We start from the raw sequence: 18,454 nt of genomic DNA on the forward strand, positions 1-18,454 counted from the left end.
AGTACAATTGTTTTGGTACTCACGGTCACAGTTGTTGTTGTTGTTGTTGTTGTGGTTGTTGTTGTTTGACGTATTTCTTCTTCTCTTCTTGCAATTTACTGCCGGTAGCAAATCGCAGTCGGGGTACACCAAATTGTAGGAAATAGGTATGTATATTATTACGTGTTCTGCGACTTGCGTTTTCCTGATTCTTCTTACAGCAATAGTCCAGCCGTTGGTTAGTTTGTTTTATTATAACACCAACAGTAATGCAATTTAAACGTGGCTTGACGTAATGTGATTCATACGCCCAACCGAAGTCGAATCGAATAGAATAAAGTCACTTCAAAACCACAGAATATATACACAGATCAAAACAACATAATTTAGGCATTCGTCCCGTCAACATCCCGTCCTGGTACGGATGCTCACAACGTTCTCATCCTGTCCCACGCAATAACGGACAATTACATGACATAGCCACTTGTGGTTCCCACGTTATAAGTCGCGTAGCATATGAAAGTTACGTAATGGAAAAGTTACAAGTCATGGCAGCTCTACCCATGACGTCAATGCGAATATTACATCATTTATGTTACAACATCACCATTTTTGTAGGCACCAAAACAGGACACCCCGGCAGAAAATGTAAGTATGGTAAAAGTCCTTAAGTGTAAAGTTTTTTGAAACTGTTGCTGTGCTTTGCAGAAAGAAGAGAAATAAAATGAACAAGTTGTTTATGGTGTCGTTTTTGAAAGTTTTAAAGTAAAGATAACAATGCACAGAGTCTGCATAATGCGTTCCATATACACAATTTCTTTGGCAGTTATGTTTATGATAAAAAGATAACAATATTTATGATTGTATTTACTAATATGAGAACTTATGTAAACTATCATGAGAATTCCAACCACACCCATGGGGCTCTCATTTGTGGTCGTTGGCATTTTTGATAACCCAGACGCCTCGCCAGTAGCCCTATGAAACTGGGGGTTTGTAGTACAACCACACCTTTAAGCGTTCAATACTGCAGGGTTTAAATCTGCAGACTTAAGGCTAACCACACCTGTTGAAGTGTTCAAAACTTCTTGCCGTAATAGTAAAATACTATTGCAGTGAGTCAATCACACTCAGGCGTTCAAGCTAAATGCTTAAGGGTTAACCACACTCAGGCGTTCAAGCTAAAAAGCTTAGGGGTTGACCACAATAATGTGTTTCAGGAAAAATGCTTGTTAGGTAATATCACTTTTAAAGCATTTGTACTGATACTGATAAACTTTTCAAACAATGCCTTACAAAAAAGTGATATTTTGTCTATTACATGAACTAGATATTGCAGCATTTAAGGGCATATAAACCTATTGTCCACAATGGAACATTGTGAAATTGTGTAAAGACAGCTGGTGTGAAAACCTTATTTACATCTCACACACTTAACCCATTCCCCTTTCATAATGCTGGTATTGTCTAACATAGTGCCAGTTTGACATATTTTACACTGGTCTCTCTTCAGACTTCCTTGAAGACAGTTACCAGAAATACAGTGGAACATATTTTTTCGATATACAACTGTGAAAGCGGGTTGCATAAGGTTTGTGCCTGCTGCAAGCCATTTTGCGTACATGCAAATGAAAACACCACAACTAGAAGAATCGTTTTGTGGGGTTCGCATTGGAACTTCCACTGATTCTAGTTGGAAATGGAATTTTTCAGCCAGCAGGTAGTTAGCCAACTCCTTTGCAGCTTGAATCTTTGTACTTGTCCTAATACAAGGCATATCAATAGGATCCAAGTAAATAAGTTTTTTGTTTTCAATATCAATTGTCAAAAGAATCCAGTGGCTCTGCGATGGGTTCCATGGAATGAAAATAAGCTTTTTGTCTGTAAGGGACAAGCCACGCCAAAGATTTTCAATGGGACCCTTTTTTCGGTGAATTTCCGGATGGTTTGCTGTCTTGGAGTGTCTTCATTTGCAACAGTGGGTGAATTCACAGTTGTGTTTGAACACAATGAATAAGTTGAAATGATATTACTTGTAACAGCTTCTTCATTCGGTTTTGATGCACTTATAGCGTTCACAACATTTGGATCCAACACCATGTGAACAGAATTGTGGTACCATTCAGGTAAGCTGGACCAATCAACATCATCATACTTGTTAAACACAGCAAACATGTGCTTACATGGCAAGAAGTGTCGGGTAAAATCTGCACATGTGCATTTGGGAAATTCATCCTTTGATCCCAATCGCACAGTGTACATTTGGCCAGTAGATTCACTTTTAACTGAGAATACATTTCCATTCCTTGCAATTGTGTTTGATTGCAAATTTGCAGACTCTCCAATTCTTTGAATACAATGTTTTACCAATTTTCTTGGTCTGTTTTGTAAAAAGTCAGGAACAGAATTGTTGTAACTTCTGTAGTTGCTTGAAGATCTTAAGTTTTCTTGCTCATACCTAGATTACATACTTTTTTTCATACACCGACAGTCAACTATAATTAAATAAAAAAGTATGAGACACATGTGAATATTCCTTAACAAGTTGAGTACTTTGACAAATGTTGTACAAACAGGGATCCAACAAATTATATTTTTGTTGCAGCTTACTTGGTTTTTCCATCTGGGAGAAAATCTTTGTGTAAAATTGTAATCAGTCCAGATAAAGATTTATCTGTTCTGAAACGTGTATGGCATTCTTTTAAAACTCGATTTTGTCTTTCCACACCATTGTTGGTGCGAACAAGTACTTTTAATTGATCTGCTCGATACAGCCACAACCAACGCTAAAAACATACCTGTCATAAATACCTAGCTCGTATCTTTTATTTAACAACTTTCCTTACCTCTTTTTGTGATAGCCAAGTTTTAATAAAATAGTTTTGAAGTTTATCATTATCAATCCATTGAACACATGACTGAAAATCGTGTAATGCTGTTTGGTAAGTTTCCTCACTTTCAGCTCTGGCAATAGCTCTCATAAATGCTAATACTTCATCTTTGCTATCCCGAACACCGTTTTCAGACTTTTTCACCCAACGCTCCCATGCTTGCTCACGATGAAAGTCGCATATTAAAACATGGCAATCTGCAAAAGTATAGTTTATATATTAGTCTTTTCATTAAACATATACATAACTCAAAATTAAAAACAAGCTTACCTGAAAAAACAGTTTCAATGGCATGTATTTCAGCATCACATTTGTCTGTCATAAAAAAAGTTGGTTTCCAGCCAGGTGTCCATTTCTTCAAAAGCGAAAGAGCTTCTTCAATATCAATTTGCCTCTCATTTTGTGTGATAAAACTAGCCACAACCTGGTAGTTCATGTTTGTTTTAACACACAAAAAAAAACAAAGGCAGGGCATATTTAGAAGTCTTATATGTAGCATCTAGTAGGCAAATGTCCTGCCCGTAACGAAGAAGAAGTTTTTGCTGCCAATGAAGTTGATGGACAAACAACATAGTTTGCTCTGATGCAATTACAGGAGGTGTTTTTTCATCTGTAAGGTCTAAATTAGTGGTGTTTACCACATTAGGAATATATATATGGTAGAAGTGGCTCTCGACATCCTTTCTTGTCGGAAAAAATCTTCTGTTTGTGTTTGATGGCACATTATCATTTTTAAACAGTTCATGCACCACAAATAATTTTAGGCCTCTCATGATCTCCCCAATATTGCATATGCCTTCATTTACCATTTCATCAATTTTAGCAATGATCCGCTTATCAACCATTTGAAGAAATCCTGCCGCCTACAATACAAACAAACACATATATGTATGTCAAATTATTATATTAGGTGAAACAATGATCACTTATGGAGATATTTGGTAGAAAGAATAAAAGGTAAAGATTTAAAAAATCAAAAAAAAATCATTTATATGTTCGAATCAATAATGGTGTTTATAACATACTTCTCCAATAACATGGCCAGAATGATCACCACTGCTTGGGAAAGAAACGCTACAAGCACATTCCTTTAACATAGACTCCCTTGAAGCTTCGTCTTTCAAAGCCTTGTGAATAAGCACAGCTGACTTATTCCTAGGGTTTTGAGATCTTGCCATAACCTGATATTAACAACAGCAAACATCAGTAAATATGAAATTATTTTTTATTTGAGTATTAACATGAAAAAAATACTCACTTGAAATTGGGGAAACCTTGGTATTTCTTGTATTAGTATTTTTGCTTTGCAGTTGCACTTTTTTGAACCTTGAATACACATCTTTTTTTTGGCAGGATTTGGATGGTCAAGCAACTGCACACAACAACAAAATACGATTTTTGTCTTTAAGTCAATGTAATGAGTAACACACAAGCATACCTGTTTGGGAATGCATGGTTTACGTTTTTCATTTCTTTTCTTATTTTGATCTTTGGCATGTTGGCACTCCAGCCACACACTTTTTACAATAACATATGGGATAAAATCTTTGTCCCATCGAATACCACCTTTTGATATATCTTTGTCAACATAACATGATCAGCAATAAATATGCGACCGTTGATTTTACAAAATAGTATACAATAGAAATGTTTCACATACCATAACACTTTTTTTGGTACACAATAAATTTGGTTAAAGTGGTAATTTCAAACTCCTCAACTGCCCTTTCGGCTTGTTTAAACGTAGAAAACCACTGAAATGTATTAGAATAATAGTTTATTAAACCACATAAAAAAGTATAGGACAAACCATACCTTCAAATTTGTTTCATCTACTTGGTTGGGTTGCTTGCATATTTTTTCTGTAGGCAATGTCTCCGTTAACTGTTACAAATATAATAAAATGACTTTGGGGGAGCTGAAAAATATATAATGTAAGAAGGACACGTTTCTTCTATAACAACTATAGGTTCACAAAAGGAAAACTTAGTACATTTAGTTCTATACAAACCATGTCAATGGGAATTTTTAAAAAGTTTATATAAAATGCTGTTTGTTGAGACAGCTGCTTTCCAGTTGAAAGTGCTTCTTTGATGTGTTTGCCTACTACCCACCGTCTAAACTGTGACTTGTTCTACATATAAAGCAGAAAATTGTGTGACCAAGTATCTGAAATATTTGTTTATCACAACACAAAGAACATGTATAAAGGACAGGTTGTTAATAAACCTTATCTCTTTTCAAAATAAATTACATTTTTAAAATAATTAAACTTTCAACTTTGATACCTTAAAGGTTGGAAACATAGTAACTTCAAACATTGTTATCGTGTACGCATGCTGGAAAACCATCTCCTCATTTTGCTGAAATGATTTCCAGCAATTACTTTGAACAGTAATGTATGGAGTGTCATTGTTCCAACACACTTTGCTTTTTTTAATGTCTGTAAGTTTATGTGTTTAAATATATGTGTACATATACAAATATGTTATTAAAATGTTACATATATGCAGATGAATAAATTTCTTTAAACTAAGGTTAAAATGTAGACCCACCATATGTCTTTGATTTATGCAAATGCAGCTTTAAATCCGTCACAGTTTGGAATTGCAGAAATGATTTTTCTGCATTTTCTTTACATTGAAACCACTGCAGCCAAAAAATATACTTTAAGACAAACCAAATTCGGAATTTTCACGCAATTACCAACCTTTTGAATTTGGTTTGATGTTGCAAAATCAAATTCATGCAAGGTTCTTGCATTTTCATCTCTGCAAAAAAATAACTATCCTTTTGTTCTCAATTTATTAACAAAACAACCTACGTGGCTTCTTTAGCATTGCATGGAGTCATATCTTGTGCACTTGAGTCCTCCACCATGTTTGCTTGCGAAAATTAATTGTTTTAAATTTAGCTTAATTTTACTACAGCTTAGCTTACTTTCACTTAACGCTTAATTTCACTAAACTAAGCTACACTAAATTAAATTCAGCTTAATTTAATTAAACGCCACTTAATTGGTTGCAAACGTGGCGCAAAACTTAATTAAATGGCGCAAACGCCTTTTTGGCGCGGAATGCTCTATTGCGCCACCTACCGGAAATTAAGTCCTTTTGGGGGGTAGATCCTCGTTATCGTGTTAGTAGCTCTACCCATAAATTTTGCCCAGCATATGCTTGCGTAAAAAAGCTAGGAATATATTTTTCCCAACAAATTGAAATAAGGCTCGATGTAATATAGATGTTGGATTGAGATTTTTATTCGTACAAACCAGTAATTACAAGTAAACCAATCAATACCTCCAGCATTTAATTCCTCAAAATTGTATACCATATGTTGTCACATTATGTTGACTGTTTGTGGTTTATAGTTGTAGAGATAGATGTTGTTTCGAACGATATCCAACACATAATCATATAATTTAGTCCATTTCGATTATCAGGAGTCAACGGACGTAATCGTGTACAAACGGAGTAGACATAATTAGATCTAGCAAGTGATCGGTCACTACAGCGACTTAAGACCTATATATTTTATTTATCGCGGTTATGTTATGTCTTACCCTATATATTTTTATTTATCGCGGTTATGTACCCTTCCACGATGTTAGGCAGGTTTCGTTTTTGATGGTCGTTGTTTACATACCTCCAATATTCAACCGGCTGTAATTTACCCATGTTGTCACACCCAGTCGCGTTGCCCTTCGTGCCGCTTGCTTCTCCAACGAAATTCCACCATTCTGTCACATGTAAGTTTTAAACGTAGTCTTAAGATCCGACTGCTGCGTGTTTATGTATTGACTTCTCTCGCGTTTGGGTGTTTTGCCTCTGTATTTTGCAGGTGTTTATTTTGTATTGATATAATTTTTTTAACCTATTTTACTTTTTACCACTTTATTTGGACAGTCTAGGCTAGGCTACTACATCACGCAGTATCACAAGGCCACCGTATTGATTTCAATGCGGCGTCTGTTGTGGCCCGGGAGCCTGACTACAGGAAAAGACTATTTCTTGAGTCATGGAATATTCACCAACGGGGCAACACAATGAACATCAAAACAGACGTGATGCTTTCAGCGTGCTACAGGCACCTGCTCAAAGATTAGAGGCCCAATCATTCGATATCGCGCGTGCTTGCGTTTCATTCTTTTTTCCTTTATTTATCGTGCACTGTTCTAGTCGCATTCAATGTTATTTACCCTGATAAAGACGACCTGTATAGGACGTCGAAACGTCGGAATAAAAATACTTTTGCCAGAAGAGCTCTATAGACTTGATACTATGCCTGGCAGCAACAGCTTATTTAGGCTACTACATGTTTGCTTTTACTGAAACTGCAATGCCTGTTTATTTAAGGCGAAATCTATTTTTCTGTTGGTTTAAAAATAATGATTTACACTTTGTACCTGATTTTTATGAAACAGTCTAAATATTCACGTGTCCTATTTATGTATATTATTCTTACATTGGCGTATTTTCAACCGCGAGGTTTGTTTATCCGTTTCCCGATTCTTTGGCACTAGTGTAGTATTTTGTACTGTTACGTGCCATATTTATATACGGTATAAAAAATAATCCAATGCAACGTAATTTTCAGTGGGTAGCCTACCTCAGGTTTGCAAAATAACATGCTCGATGTCAATTTTGGTTTCTACAACTGTCGATGACCTAAAATCACCACATAAATTTATTGTCGCCTTTTTATATTCGAACCAAGTTTTTCAAATCAGAAACCCGTACACAGCGATAACACAAACCGTTTTGCGCAGGTTCAAGCTGCTTAATACGCAGAAAACGCTCGGTAGGCGATCGCTCGCTCATTTCTACTAAACATGAGCGCCCGACATCAGTCAAGCGCAACCGGACACAAAATAAACAAATTTACGCAAACTTGAGCGTGCGTTATACGCACAGTAAAACGGGCCTTAAAATTGAGAATTAGCTGAGAAGAAGAGATTCAACGCCACTACTACATATTTTCTACATAAGCACTCGCATCTATTTCTTTACACTGTTCTATGTCTCTGGTCTGAAGAAGATATGCTGCATTGCGTGTGCGAGATATTTTTTCTGACACCTTTAGAACATTAGTCACATATAGATGGGCTCCATTTGATTGCCATTCGTAATTGCCAATTTCAATTTTGAACTTTTATATTAATAAACCCCATCAGACCCTAATGCAGCGGTTCTCAAACTGGGGTCCGCGGTCGGTTAGGGTCCGTGAGGCAATTTTGGGGGACCGTGAAAAGGTTGAAGTATTTCTATAATTTTATTTGGCGTCAGTTTGTGCCACTGAATCAGTTTAAATCAAATTAGAACTGAGAGTCGACAGTCTCCATTGCTAAACAATAGCCCTTATTACATGACAACTAACAAAAATGCAAATGTTTGTGCACAATCGGAATGTTTTTTTTTTCTGCAATACACGTTCAAGCTAAAGGACCGCAACCTTCGAAAGGGGCTGTTTTGAAAAAATAATGAAAAAGTTTGAGAACCACTGCTCTAATGGGACATGGTGCGTTGGATTTGAACCACCAACCTCCACCGTTCAGTCGGTACATGTATCTCATGGCCCGTCCTTTGATTTGATTGACAGCTTTCATGCAGAGGTCTTCGTAATGAACTTGTCAAGCAGTTTGACCACTTACATCGTTTGTTTGTTTGTTTGTGCTTGTAAGGTCGACAGCGCCAAATTCAAATCGTAAAAACAGTAATTTAAGTAAAATTTAATTTAAGTAAAAGTCCGTATGTTTACAGGTCCAGTATAAGGTCAGTAGGTCACATCATGTGGTTTTACTTGCGCGCGGTATAAACTCGTCAAACGATGATCTGTTTTTCGCCTAAGCTTCGTTAAAAAGTTCGTTAACTTGTCGTTGTTACCTGGTTATAACACCCAAGAGGTTACTAAAGGTCAACGTTGAACTTACATATTTCGAAACGCAGTTAATCTTTTACGGCTTTATCACAACTAATTTCTCAGCTTTTGTGATATTTTGGAGGTTTTTAAGCTGAATTTGTTATGAAACCAACTTTAAGCATTAATATCATACTTTATTTTGGTTATAACAAGACGATTTTTAAAAAGTACTTTAACTTTCAATTTAAGTTAGACATTTTTATGTTTAAGAATTTGTGATAAAATGATTATTTTTTATTCCAAATTAATAGTTTACATTTTTTCTGTGAACAATGCTTATTTTACTGGAACTGAGAGAAATCTGCTTTGCACAGAAGATTTGATTTATAGAAGAATTTATGAAAGTGAAGAAAATGTTTAAGGAAAACGAATGGCATTGCGGAATTATGAGTTTATGCCGATGGTAGTGAACGGTTGAATATATTAAACTTAACTTGAAGTGTGTATCCCTAAAACTGAACATTTTATTAAGTTCTATCTAAACTCTTGTAATTATCTAAACTGGTCTAAAATATTTCAATTTATTTTGTTTTCTTCCTGCAGCTTGTTCAATTTTCCATAAAATGTTGATTGATTTGGATTAAAACGTTCCTAGCAGATGATTTTCACACAAGGTATGTTTTTACATCTTTTTTTATTTATACATTGGTATATCATTTGTATAGTTTACCCCCTAGATTCTTGGATCCACCCCGTTAACCTCACGCTACAAAATGCTTCAATGCATGTATTGAATGAACAGTTTGAGGTGAAATGTACACAGGTAGAAGGCTGGCTGTCACTCTACATCAAAATGTTCAGCACAACATCACCACAATCAGGTGAGTTTAAAATCTACAAATAGCAGCAGTTGTCGTCTACTGTCTACTGCTCTTTTGCCGTGCAAAAAATTTTTGGTTATTAGCAACTCCACTTTGCCAAGTTTTACTATCAATTGTGAAGCACAGAACTACACCTACATTTGCAATGAACAGAAATTGTATGTATCTGTTTAATACTCAGTAGGAACCTGGATGTGTTGTGCATAACAAGTAAGTCATCAACCCTCAGTGCTGTTTTGTTACCACTTGTTTATTCTGTGTCTAAGTTTCGCTGGTTTGAAGCAATATCTCAAGTTTTATGGAACTAAACACATAGGCTATATATTGTGGTTAAAACCATTGTTGTCCTTGCTTACATAAGGATGTTCATTATTACTGCAGCAAACTTTGCTGAACAAACAAGTACCAAGTAATTTTTGTCAGCCTCAAGCAAAATGGTATTTGATTTGTTGATTGTAACAAAACTTAAAAGTAAAAGTAGTAAAATAATCGTTTTCATGTCCACTTAATAACTGACAATTTTTGTGTGAACAATGAATATTTTACTGAAACTGAAGAAAATCTGCTTTGTACAGAAGATTAGATAAATGGAAGGATTATGAATGTGACGAAAATAATCAAGTTTTTCTCCACACAAGCTGTCCAAAGCCTAAACCAATTAACGCATCAGGACAACGAATAACATTGCGGAATTATGGGTTTGTGCCAATGGTAGTGAATTTAATTGGTGGAACTTATTTGGTTAAAAATGGTTATTAAACTTAGCTTAATTTGGGTGGTGTGCATCCCTAAAACTGAACATTTTATTAAGTTCAATCTAAACTTTTGAGTAATTTACTAAACTGGTCTAACATTTATTCAATTCATTTGTATTTCCTGCAGCTTGTTCGATTTTCCATAAAATGTTGATGGATTTGGATGAAAACTTTCACAACTAGTAGATGATTTTCTCACAAGGTATGTTTATTATATACTTTATTTCATCGGTGTTATGTTATTGGTTTAGTTTACCCTCTAGACCCCAGGGGTTACCCTGTTAGACCCACACAATAAAATGTTTTAATGCATACATTAAATAACCAGTTAGCTGTGACATGTACACAGGTAAATGACTGACAGTCACTCTACTTCACAATGTTCAGCACAACATCACCACAATCAGGTGAGTTTAAAATATACAAACATTGGCTGCTGTCGATAATCTACTGCTCTTTTGTTGGGGAGAAAATTCTGGTCATTGGCAAATTCACTTTGTCAAGTTTTCACTACAAACAACTGGAACGTACAAATAGTACTAATACTGTTTATGCATCTGTATGCGCTATGCAACAAAACAGAATGACGTTATAACCAGTCAGTCATCAAGCAGGAAGCCTCAGAGTTATTTTGTTACCACTTGTTTTGTTGTGTAGTAAAACAAAAAACATAATTGCATTTAGTCCCTATATTGTTTAATGGATTGGATTTCTTAGAAACAAGTTTTGACTTTTGTAGTAAATCAATTCAACTAATCTTTAATTGAACTTATTACCTCAATTCAAAAAGCTGTTTTGTTAAATAATGTTTAGGACTAGCAGCTTTTTTATGAAAATTTGAAATTCTCTTGCTGTTTGTTTCACAGTAATCTAATGAAATGAATTTTCTCGTTTGTAGAAATCAGCATTTGAACAAACGGAATATTTTTACAACATAACAACAAACAGGACTGAAAAATTTTACAACAAGTATAAAGATCTCATTAGTGGAAATATCTACAGCGCATTGTCTAAATTAAACACAGGTGCATTTAAAATTTAAACCATTTATGTGTTTATGAATCTTATTTTCCAACAGTAAAGAGACTAAAATATTACAACAGGAGCTTTTACCCTATATTGCTTTTACACAAGCACTGTAAACCAAGAGGGTCATAACTTAGTATTTTGCAATAGATGTTTTTCTGTATATTTGGTTAGTTAAGTGCAGGGTCATGCAACATACGGTCCGCGAGAGCTATTTGTGTAGCCCACGCTGATTGCGTCAAGTAGTCCATTGTTTTATACTTTTCACTGTTAAATCATAGGAAGATGTTGTTTAGCATTTTTGACATTGCATTACTAGGTAAAATTTAGGCAAAGTTCTCTGGTTTAAAATTTTGCCCTCGTGGACCCTTGAAAACAAACCAGGGACCCTTGAGAGGGGCAAACCGCAGGTTGGAAACCACTACAATAAATGAATTTTATCAAAATGTATCAAATTGGCCCTCAGCATCATTATGCATGTAAATTGTGGCCCATTGCAATAAGCAGTTACACGCCCCTGGTTTATTGCTATCCCTATTCATAGTGAGGTTAGTGGTTCAAATTCCAGGCATCTTCTTAGTGACCAATGTAACAGCCTTGATTTTCGATAGATGATCTTAATTAAACCCAAAAGTTGCGCAGCTGATTTCAATTCGGTGATTGTTTAAGTGCTATTATGTAGCTTTGCTTGCTATCTTTCACTGATGCTTGTGTCCTATTGTACTCATATCGATTTATACAGACTCTTTCAACTGTTACTAAACCTGGATATTTGTGTGCGTATTGTTGTAAAGCTTGTTCTTAATTACAAAGTTGTTATTTTTTCAACAAAAGGCAAAATTAGTTTCTATGCTGTTTTAAATGTAACAATCGTTCTTTCTACATTTAAAAATCATGCTAAACACCTGAAGTGCCCTTTTACTATGTTTGTAACTTTCTTAACTTAGCTCTTGCCAAAATAATAATGCATACAAAAATACTCAGACATTATAAGTCAAATTTTCACATAATAAATTGACATATTTACATAACCATATACACATGACGGAAACCAGATCGAGTATAATAAGATTTAACAATTCAAAAACTGCAACAAATATTTGTGGGATATTTACTATTGTTTAAGTTTATGGTTGTTTCATTCTCTAAACTCAATCACTCTGTCGCCTTCTTCATCTGCATGAGCATTGTATCCAACAGCTAAATCAGTTGAGCGATTTGTAGCTGCACGTAAAACGGACAATTTCTCCATCAGCCATTTCTTTGCCCTAACAAGTTGATCTTCTATTGCTTTAGAGTAAAGCAAGGGATTAAGAGCACTGTTGATTGGTAGAAATAGACAAGCACTCAACACATAAGCATCTGGTGGCATCTTGATCCCTCCAACACTCAAATATCCCATAACACAAATTGGAATCCAGCAACAGAAGTCGGTCAAAATTAATCTCGAGATTCTCTTCTGCATCTTGGAGCTAATATCGTTGCTTCTAGATCCTTTCATGCGGTTACTCTGTTTGTAGATGAGAACATATGCAACCACCATGTAGATGAACATAAGGAAGTTGATTGTGATGAGGAAAGTTGAATATTCCCAAGCAAATTCACTGGTTGTGGCAAACAAACGTGGCACACAGACGGTTGTTTCTCCATAATATCCAAACTCTCCTTTGATTGGGTTGCGAGGAAATGTTTCCTTGATGGTTTGTTTCACATCAGTCCAACTTTCTGGTTCCATACCAGTAATTCTTTGTGCAAGAAGTGACATGTTTTCCCTGGAAACAAAATCATTTCCGAAAATGTTGTTTGGAAACCAAACATCAGTTGTAAAATATTCCGAAGTGACTTTTAGTAAAGGAACAGTCGCCAAAACTACAGCAAAAATCCAGCAAAACAATTCAGCAAGTAAAACTCTAAGAACACCTACACTTTGAATTGTAAATGGTTTAAAGGCTGATACAAGGCGATAAGTGGTCATTGCTGTCATAGTCATGGCCGATGCTTCAGAAGAAACCACAGCAAGTGCCCCGAGTCCCGAACACAAACTACTTGATCTCCATTCCTTATCAAATAAACAATACAAGCCAGAAAATTGTGTGGCTTGCACTATAACAACAAGCAGATATATTCCCATGAGGTAATCTGAGCAACATAGGTTTAGAAGAAAAATACTTGTGTTAATTAAAACATTTTTGTTTCTGTCTACATTCCATAAGCTGCGAGCAGTTGCAATAAACACAAACGAATTTCCTCCCAAGGCTAACACTGCTGTTATCCAGAAAATTGCTCGGTATATTGGATTGGCAATCATTTCATTGACATCTGCAAACGCGTCCCCAGCCAAGTTCACACATTCATCACTTCCATCCGAACAATCGCGAATTCCATTCTGCACCAGTTTCCATTCAACTGACAAAGGTTGTTTGTTTGTGCAATAAAATCGTTCCTTTTCGCAACAACATCTGCTTTCATCAGATTCATTATGGCAATCGATAATTCCGTCACAAACAGTTTTTCTGTCAATAGAAATTAAATCTTTGCCTTTACAATAAAACTGGGTTTTGTTGCAAAGTTCAGGAAATTCATCTGAGCCGTCGTCACAATCGACTTTTCCGTCGCACACCTGTGTGTTTTTTATGTTAAACTTTCGTTTTGAAAAACAAGAAAACATATTTGGACAATTCACTTCACCATATAACTTCAGCTTGTCCCCAACTTTTCCATCACATATTAAGTCCAACAAAACTCTGGCTTCAATTCCCCTACCTAGCCAATACTGAAATTTACTCCTCAACCAATGGTTGTCATTTCTCGCACACTTAAATATTTCGTCAATTTCGAGGCCTTTAAAGTTTTCTGGTAAACACTGAGTTTGTTCCAAATTATTTGCAGATGAACAGTATTTTGTGTTTATTTGATCAACACATTGCACGCTTGAGTTGCACAACTTTCCACTTTGAACTGAACATACAGATTTATTTTGGCAATGCATCTGATTTGATGGACAACCACCCCTTATATCATTACACAAACTGTGATTAAAACACAAACACTCATCTGACATATCAAAGCAATCCACTATACCATCACAAACTTGCTTGGATGATATAATCAACTTTTTATCCAAGCACTGAAAACATTTGAACTCTCTGTTGACAAAACAAAGATCAGATTTATCAGAACATTGAGCCACTGAATCGTAAACGTTAGGTTGAGGCAAAACACAAACACCTTGTCTCGATGATCCAGAGCATTTAAACCCAAAACCAGATTTTATTTCATCACTGTTGTCACTACAACTACTAACTGAGTCACAAAAATGACTTCCAGCTATGAATTTTTTATTATTACAAAAGGCAAAATTATGACAATTTTTTTCAGTTTTTTTGCAGATTGAGGAGACGCAAATCACATTCTTGCTTTTACAACTGTTGATGTCATCAGTACAAGATGGTTGGATTACTGTGTTGCACCCTGCTGGAACTGGGGAATGTACAAGATACCTGGCAAGTTGTTCACTCTTACAAGTTGTGGCAAACATTGTGCAAGATTGACATGTGAAGTTGGAAACTGAACAAAGTTCGTCACTTCCATCATAGCAATCCTTAAATGTGTCACCAATCCAGTCAAAAGGTATGCATCTGCCAGTAGATGGACAATGTTTGTTACCAGGATCACACGGACATCTTGCGTAAACTCCAGAGCAGTTACATGTGTAATGTGTCTCATCACTACCATCAAAACAGTCACGATTTCCATCACATAATAAAGATCGCTCAATACAACTTCCCCCTATACTGATGTCGCATTGTTTCGTGCCAACACATGCACATTGAAACTTATGAGCTGGACAAGTGCAATTAACTTCATCACTCCAATCTCCACAGTCATTAATTCCATCACATTGCCAGTCTTTGTAGATGCAACCACCAAATACAGTTGTGCAGTTGTTTGTTTTGTAACAATCACATTCAAACTTATGAGCTGGACAAGTGCAATTAACTTCATCACTCCAATCTCCACAGCTATTTTTTCCATCACATTGCCAGTCTTTGTAGATGCAACCATATCCAGTTGTGCAGTTGTTTGTTTTGTAACAAGGGCATTCAAACTTATGAGCTGGACAAGTGCAATTAACTTCATCACTCCAATCTCCACAGCTATTATATCCATCACATTGCCAGTATTTGTTGATGCAACCATATCCAGTTGTGCAGTTCTTTGTTTTGTAACAAGGGCATTCAAACTTATGAGCTGGACAAGTGCAATTAACTTCATCACTCCAATCTCCACAGTGATTATATCCATCACATTGCCAGTATTTGTTGATGCAACCATATCCAGTTGTGCAGTTCTTTGTTTTGTAACAAGGGCATTCAAACTTATGAGCTGGACAAGTGCAATTAACTTCATCACTCCAATCTCCACAGTTATTATATCCATTACATTGATCGTTTTTGTCAATGCAACCATATCCAGTTGTGCAGTTGTTTGTTTTGTAACAATCACATTCAAACTTATGAGCTGGACAAGTGCAATTAACTTCATCACTCCAATCTCCACAGCTATTTTTTCCATCACATTGCCAGTCTTTGTAGATGCAACCATATCCAGTTGTGCAGTTGTTTGTTTTGTAACAAGGGCATTCAAACTTATGAGCTGGACAAGTGCAATTAACTTCATCACTCCAATCTCCACAGTGATTATATCCATCACATTGCCAGTATTTGTTGATGCAACCATATCCAGTTGTGCAGTTCTTTGTTTTGTAACATGGGCATTCAAACTTATGAGCTGGACAAGTGCAATTAACCTCATCACTGCCATCCAAACAATCTATCTCTCCATTACATCGCCACCTCTCCCCCACACACCCAACATAACCTTTACAAGTTGTGTTGAAGCAGTCACACTTAAACTCGCCTTTACGACAAACCTCACCAAACTCGTCGCTCCAATCACCACAGCCGTTCCCCCCGTCATTTGCCCACCTCATCTCAATACATCCTGGTTTGTCCCCACACCGACCAAACTTGTGACAAGCACATTCGAACATTGAAGAAGGGCAGGTGCAGTTGGGACCGCGGTACGGTTTCTCGCACACCGAGAGATTTTCAGGTTCTGTGAAAAAGTTGCAAAATTAAGTTTTACAGAAAAATAAAATTTAGCCAAAGTTGAAGAAAAGTTTAATTTGATACAACGATGTGCCGGTTATTATAATAATTATTAAATAAATTTATAACCGGGTAAGCTTACTTATATAAGGTCGAGGAGCGAGACTGAGATTCTCACCCGGACATTCACCTTCCGCGGATCCGACGAAAAAAAATAGAAATAATAACCACAGCATGTTTATGATTTCTAGAGAACAACTGTTAATATAAGAGTTTAGTTTGTTTCTGTACAAAACAAAACTCGTACTCATGTAATAGTTGATTCTTTTGTACCAAGTTAAGTGTTGTTACTTGTAGTTGTGTGAAAACAAACAGAACACTTTTCAAACTAAATCCGATCCCTGTTACCGTGAACTTAAAACCACTTCAACACTACATCTAACCGATGAACTAATTTACAACTCTCAGAAAAAATACCCGGTTCTTATTTATTTTGTTTTGCGCTTTAATCTTGGTAGGGGAAAAGCATGAGCTAAAATCAGAGTTAGAATCAAAAGATTTTTGCGAAAACGAAGAAGCAGATAAATCCTTTTATGTCGGAACAAATTAAACAGAAACCACCTGCATTTGATCTCCCAAAATAAAATTGAATTAATGCCGGACAAAATTACAAAATTAGCCCAGGGGTGCACAACTTGCGGCCGCAATGACGAGTTTGTGCGGCCGTGAACATGTGTATTAAAATATATTCACTGGCCGCCGTGACGTAAATAAAACTCATTTGCCAAGTATTTTGATTATCAAACTGCTCTAAACAGAGTTGTGGTACTGGAAAGAGTATTACCAGTTTAGTAGCCATATACATCAGACTGTTTGTATGCTTATTGTGTGCAAACAATGCTAAAAAACAGTTACCACAAGCGTATAGATTATGACGTCATAAACAGTTAAGAACTGATCTTCACACTGTGCAGTTAAATCTGTGCATCAAGTTAGGGGCATTTTGGGCGCCATTAGATGGTATATATATATATTATTTTTTGCATCAGTGATTTTGAAACAAAAACAGGCAGGTAATTGGTTGCCGTTGGTTGAATAAGAATCTGCGATGTGGCCGTCGTAGCGAACAGGTTGTGCAACCCCGTCTTAAACTGTTCAATTTCCAACCAAGTTCTCTGCCCTTTAGACCAACTCCTTGCAAACTAATTTAATACTAATCTCGAAACTAACCCTAACCTAAAATCCTTAAATCATTGTGTCTTTGAAACTCCATTATTGCATGGTAAAGCTCACACAATCTGGCGCACCAAAATTATTGAAGAAAAACAGAAATTGGACTTCTCGAATAAATTCGTCCACAATCAAACATTTCTTGCAAAGTGTATTCCGCGAAAATATTTGTTTTAAATCTAGACATACATACTGATGCAATAAAAAATTCGGCGACAACTGTGTCAAAAATCTAATAATTAACACAGCCACGTAGAGCAAACCAGTACATGTAATACTCTGTACCATTATGTTTCAATTGATTTAGTATTGCGTGGCCTTCGTACAGTGGCCCAGAAATGCAAAACACAAAACTCGTGACACACGCAAAACTTACCAAAGTTAGAACACGAAAATCGTGGCATAACCCTAAGTCAGAAAACATTACCCATGACACGCACCGAAGTAAGAACTCAAAAAACCCTGGCACGCACCCCAAAGTCAAAACATGTTACCCATGGCACGCATCCCAAAGTCAAAACACAAAAACAGTGGCACGCATCAAAGTCAGGACATGAAAACCGTGGCATAACCCTAAGTTAGAAAACATTACCCATGACACGCACCGAAGTAAGAACTCAAAAAACCCTGGCACGCACCCCAAATTTAGAACACAAAAACCATGGCATACCAGAAACCATGGCATTACAGACTATTCTTATTCTTCTGAAAAGCTGTAGTCA

At 36.1% G+C, this 18,454-nt stretch overlaps 1 protein-coding gene, 2 long non-coding RNA genes and 1 pseudogene across 6 annotated transcripts; 1 reads left to right on the top strand and 3 right to left on the bottom strand.

Moving 5' to 3' along the window:
- Positions 1-1,803: 1,803 nt before the first annotated feature.
- Positions 1,804-4,041, bottom strand: LOC145218125 (uncharacterized; annotated as a pseudogene). The gene is made up of 5 exons (XR_013857546.1): positions 3,896-4,041; positions 3,141-3,733; positions 2,808-3,067; positions 2,590-2,765; positions 1,804-2,437 (listed from the first exon to the last, which is right to left on the bottom strand). The product of XR_013857546.1 is annotated as an uncharacterized LOC145218125 (transcript).
- Positions 4,042-4,848: 807 nt separating this feature from the next.
- On the bottom strand, positions 4,849-5,730 carry LOC145220616 (uncharacterized). Its single transcript, XR_013858241.1, has 3 exons — positions 5,581-5,730; positions 5,426-5,519; positions 4,849-5,004 (listed from the first exon to the last, which is right to left on the bottom strand). It is a non-coding gene; the product is annotated as an uncharacterized LOC145220616 (long non-coding RNA).
- A 3,529-nt stretch (positions 5,731-9,259) lies between these two features.
- Positions 9,260-14,842, top strand: LOC145220615 (uncharacterized). 3 transcript variants are annotated; one of them, XR_013858240.1, is made up of 8 exons: positions 9,260-9,403; positions 9,553-9,610; positions 9,694-9,820; positions 10,186-10,308; positions 10,493-10,567; positions 10,715-10,772; positions 11,264-11,390; positions 14,781-14,842. It is a non-coding gene; the product is annotated as an uncharacterized LOC145220615 (long non-coding RNA). The 3 variants fall into 3 exon arrangements; XR_013858238.1 differs by lacking the exons at positions 9,694-9,820; positions 14,781-14,842 and having other exon boundaries at positions 11,264-14,079; XR_013858239.1 differs by lacking the exons at positions 9,694-9,820; positions 14,781-14,842 and having other exon boundaries at positions 10,189-10,308; positions 11,264-12,342.
- Positions 12,386-16,774, bottom strand: LOC145220612 (uncharacterized). The gene is made up of 2 exons (XM_080087808.1): positions 16,645-16,774; positions 12,386-16,509 (listed from the first exon to the last, which is right to left on the bottom strand). The coding sequence occupies exons 1-2, from the start codon at positions 16,736-16,738 to the stop codon at positions 12,530-12,532; spliced, it is 4,074 nt and encodes a 1,357-aa protein (XP_079943934.1). The 5' UTR covers positions 16,739-16,774; the 3' UTR covers positions 12,386-12,529.
- Positions 16,775-18,454: the final 1,680 nt, after the last annotated feature.

This window comes from Phallusia mammillata, chromosome 3 (genome assembly GCF_965637545.1).
Source record: "Phallusia mammillata chromosome 3, kaPhaMamm4.hap1.1, whole genome shotgun sequence".
NCBI lineage: Eukaryota > Metazoa > Chordata > Ascidiacea > Phlebobranchia > Ascidiidae > Phallusia > Phallusia mammillata.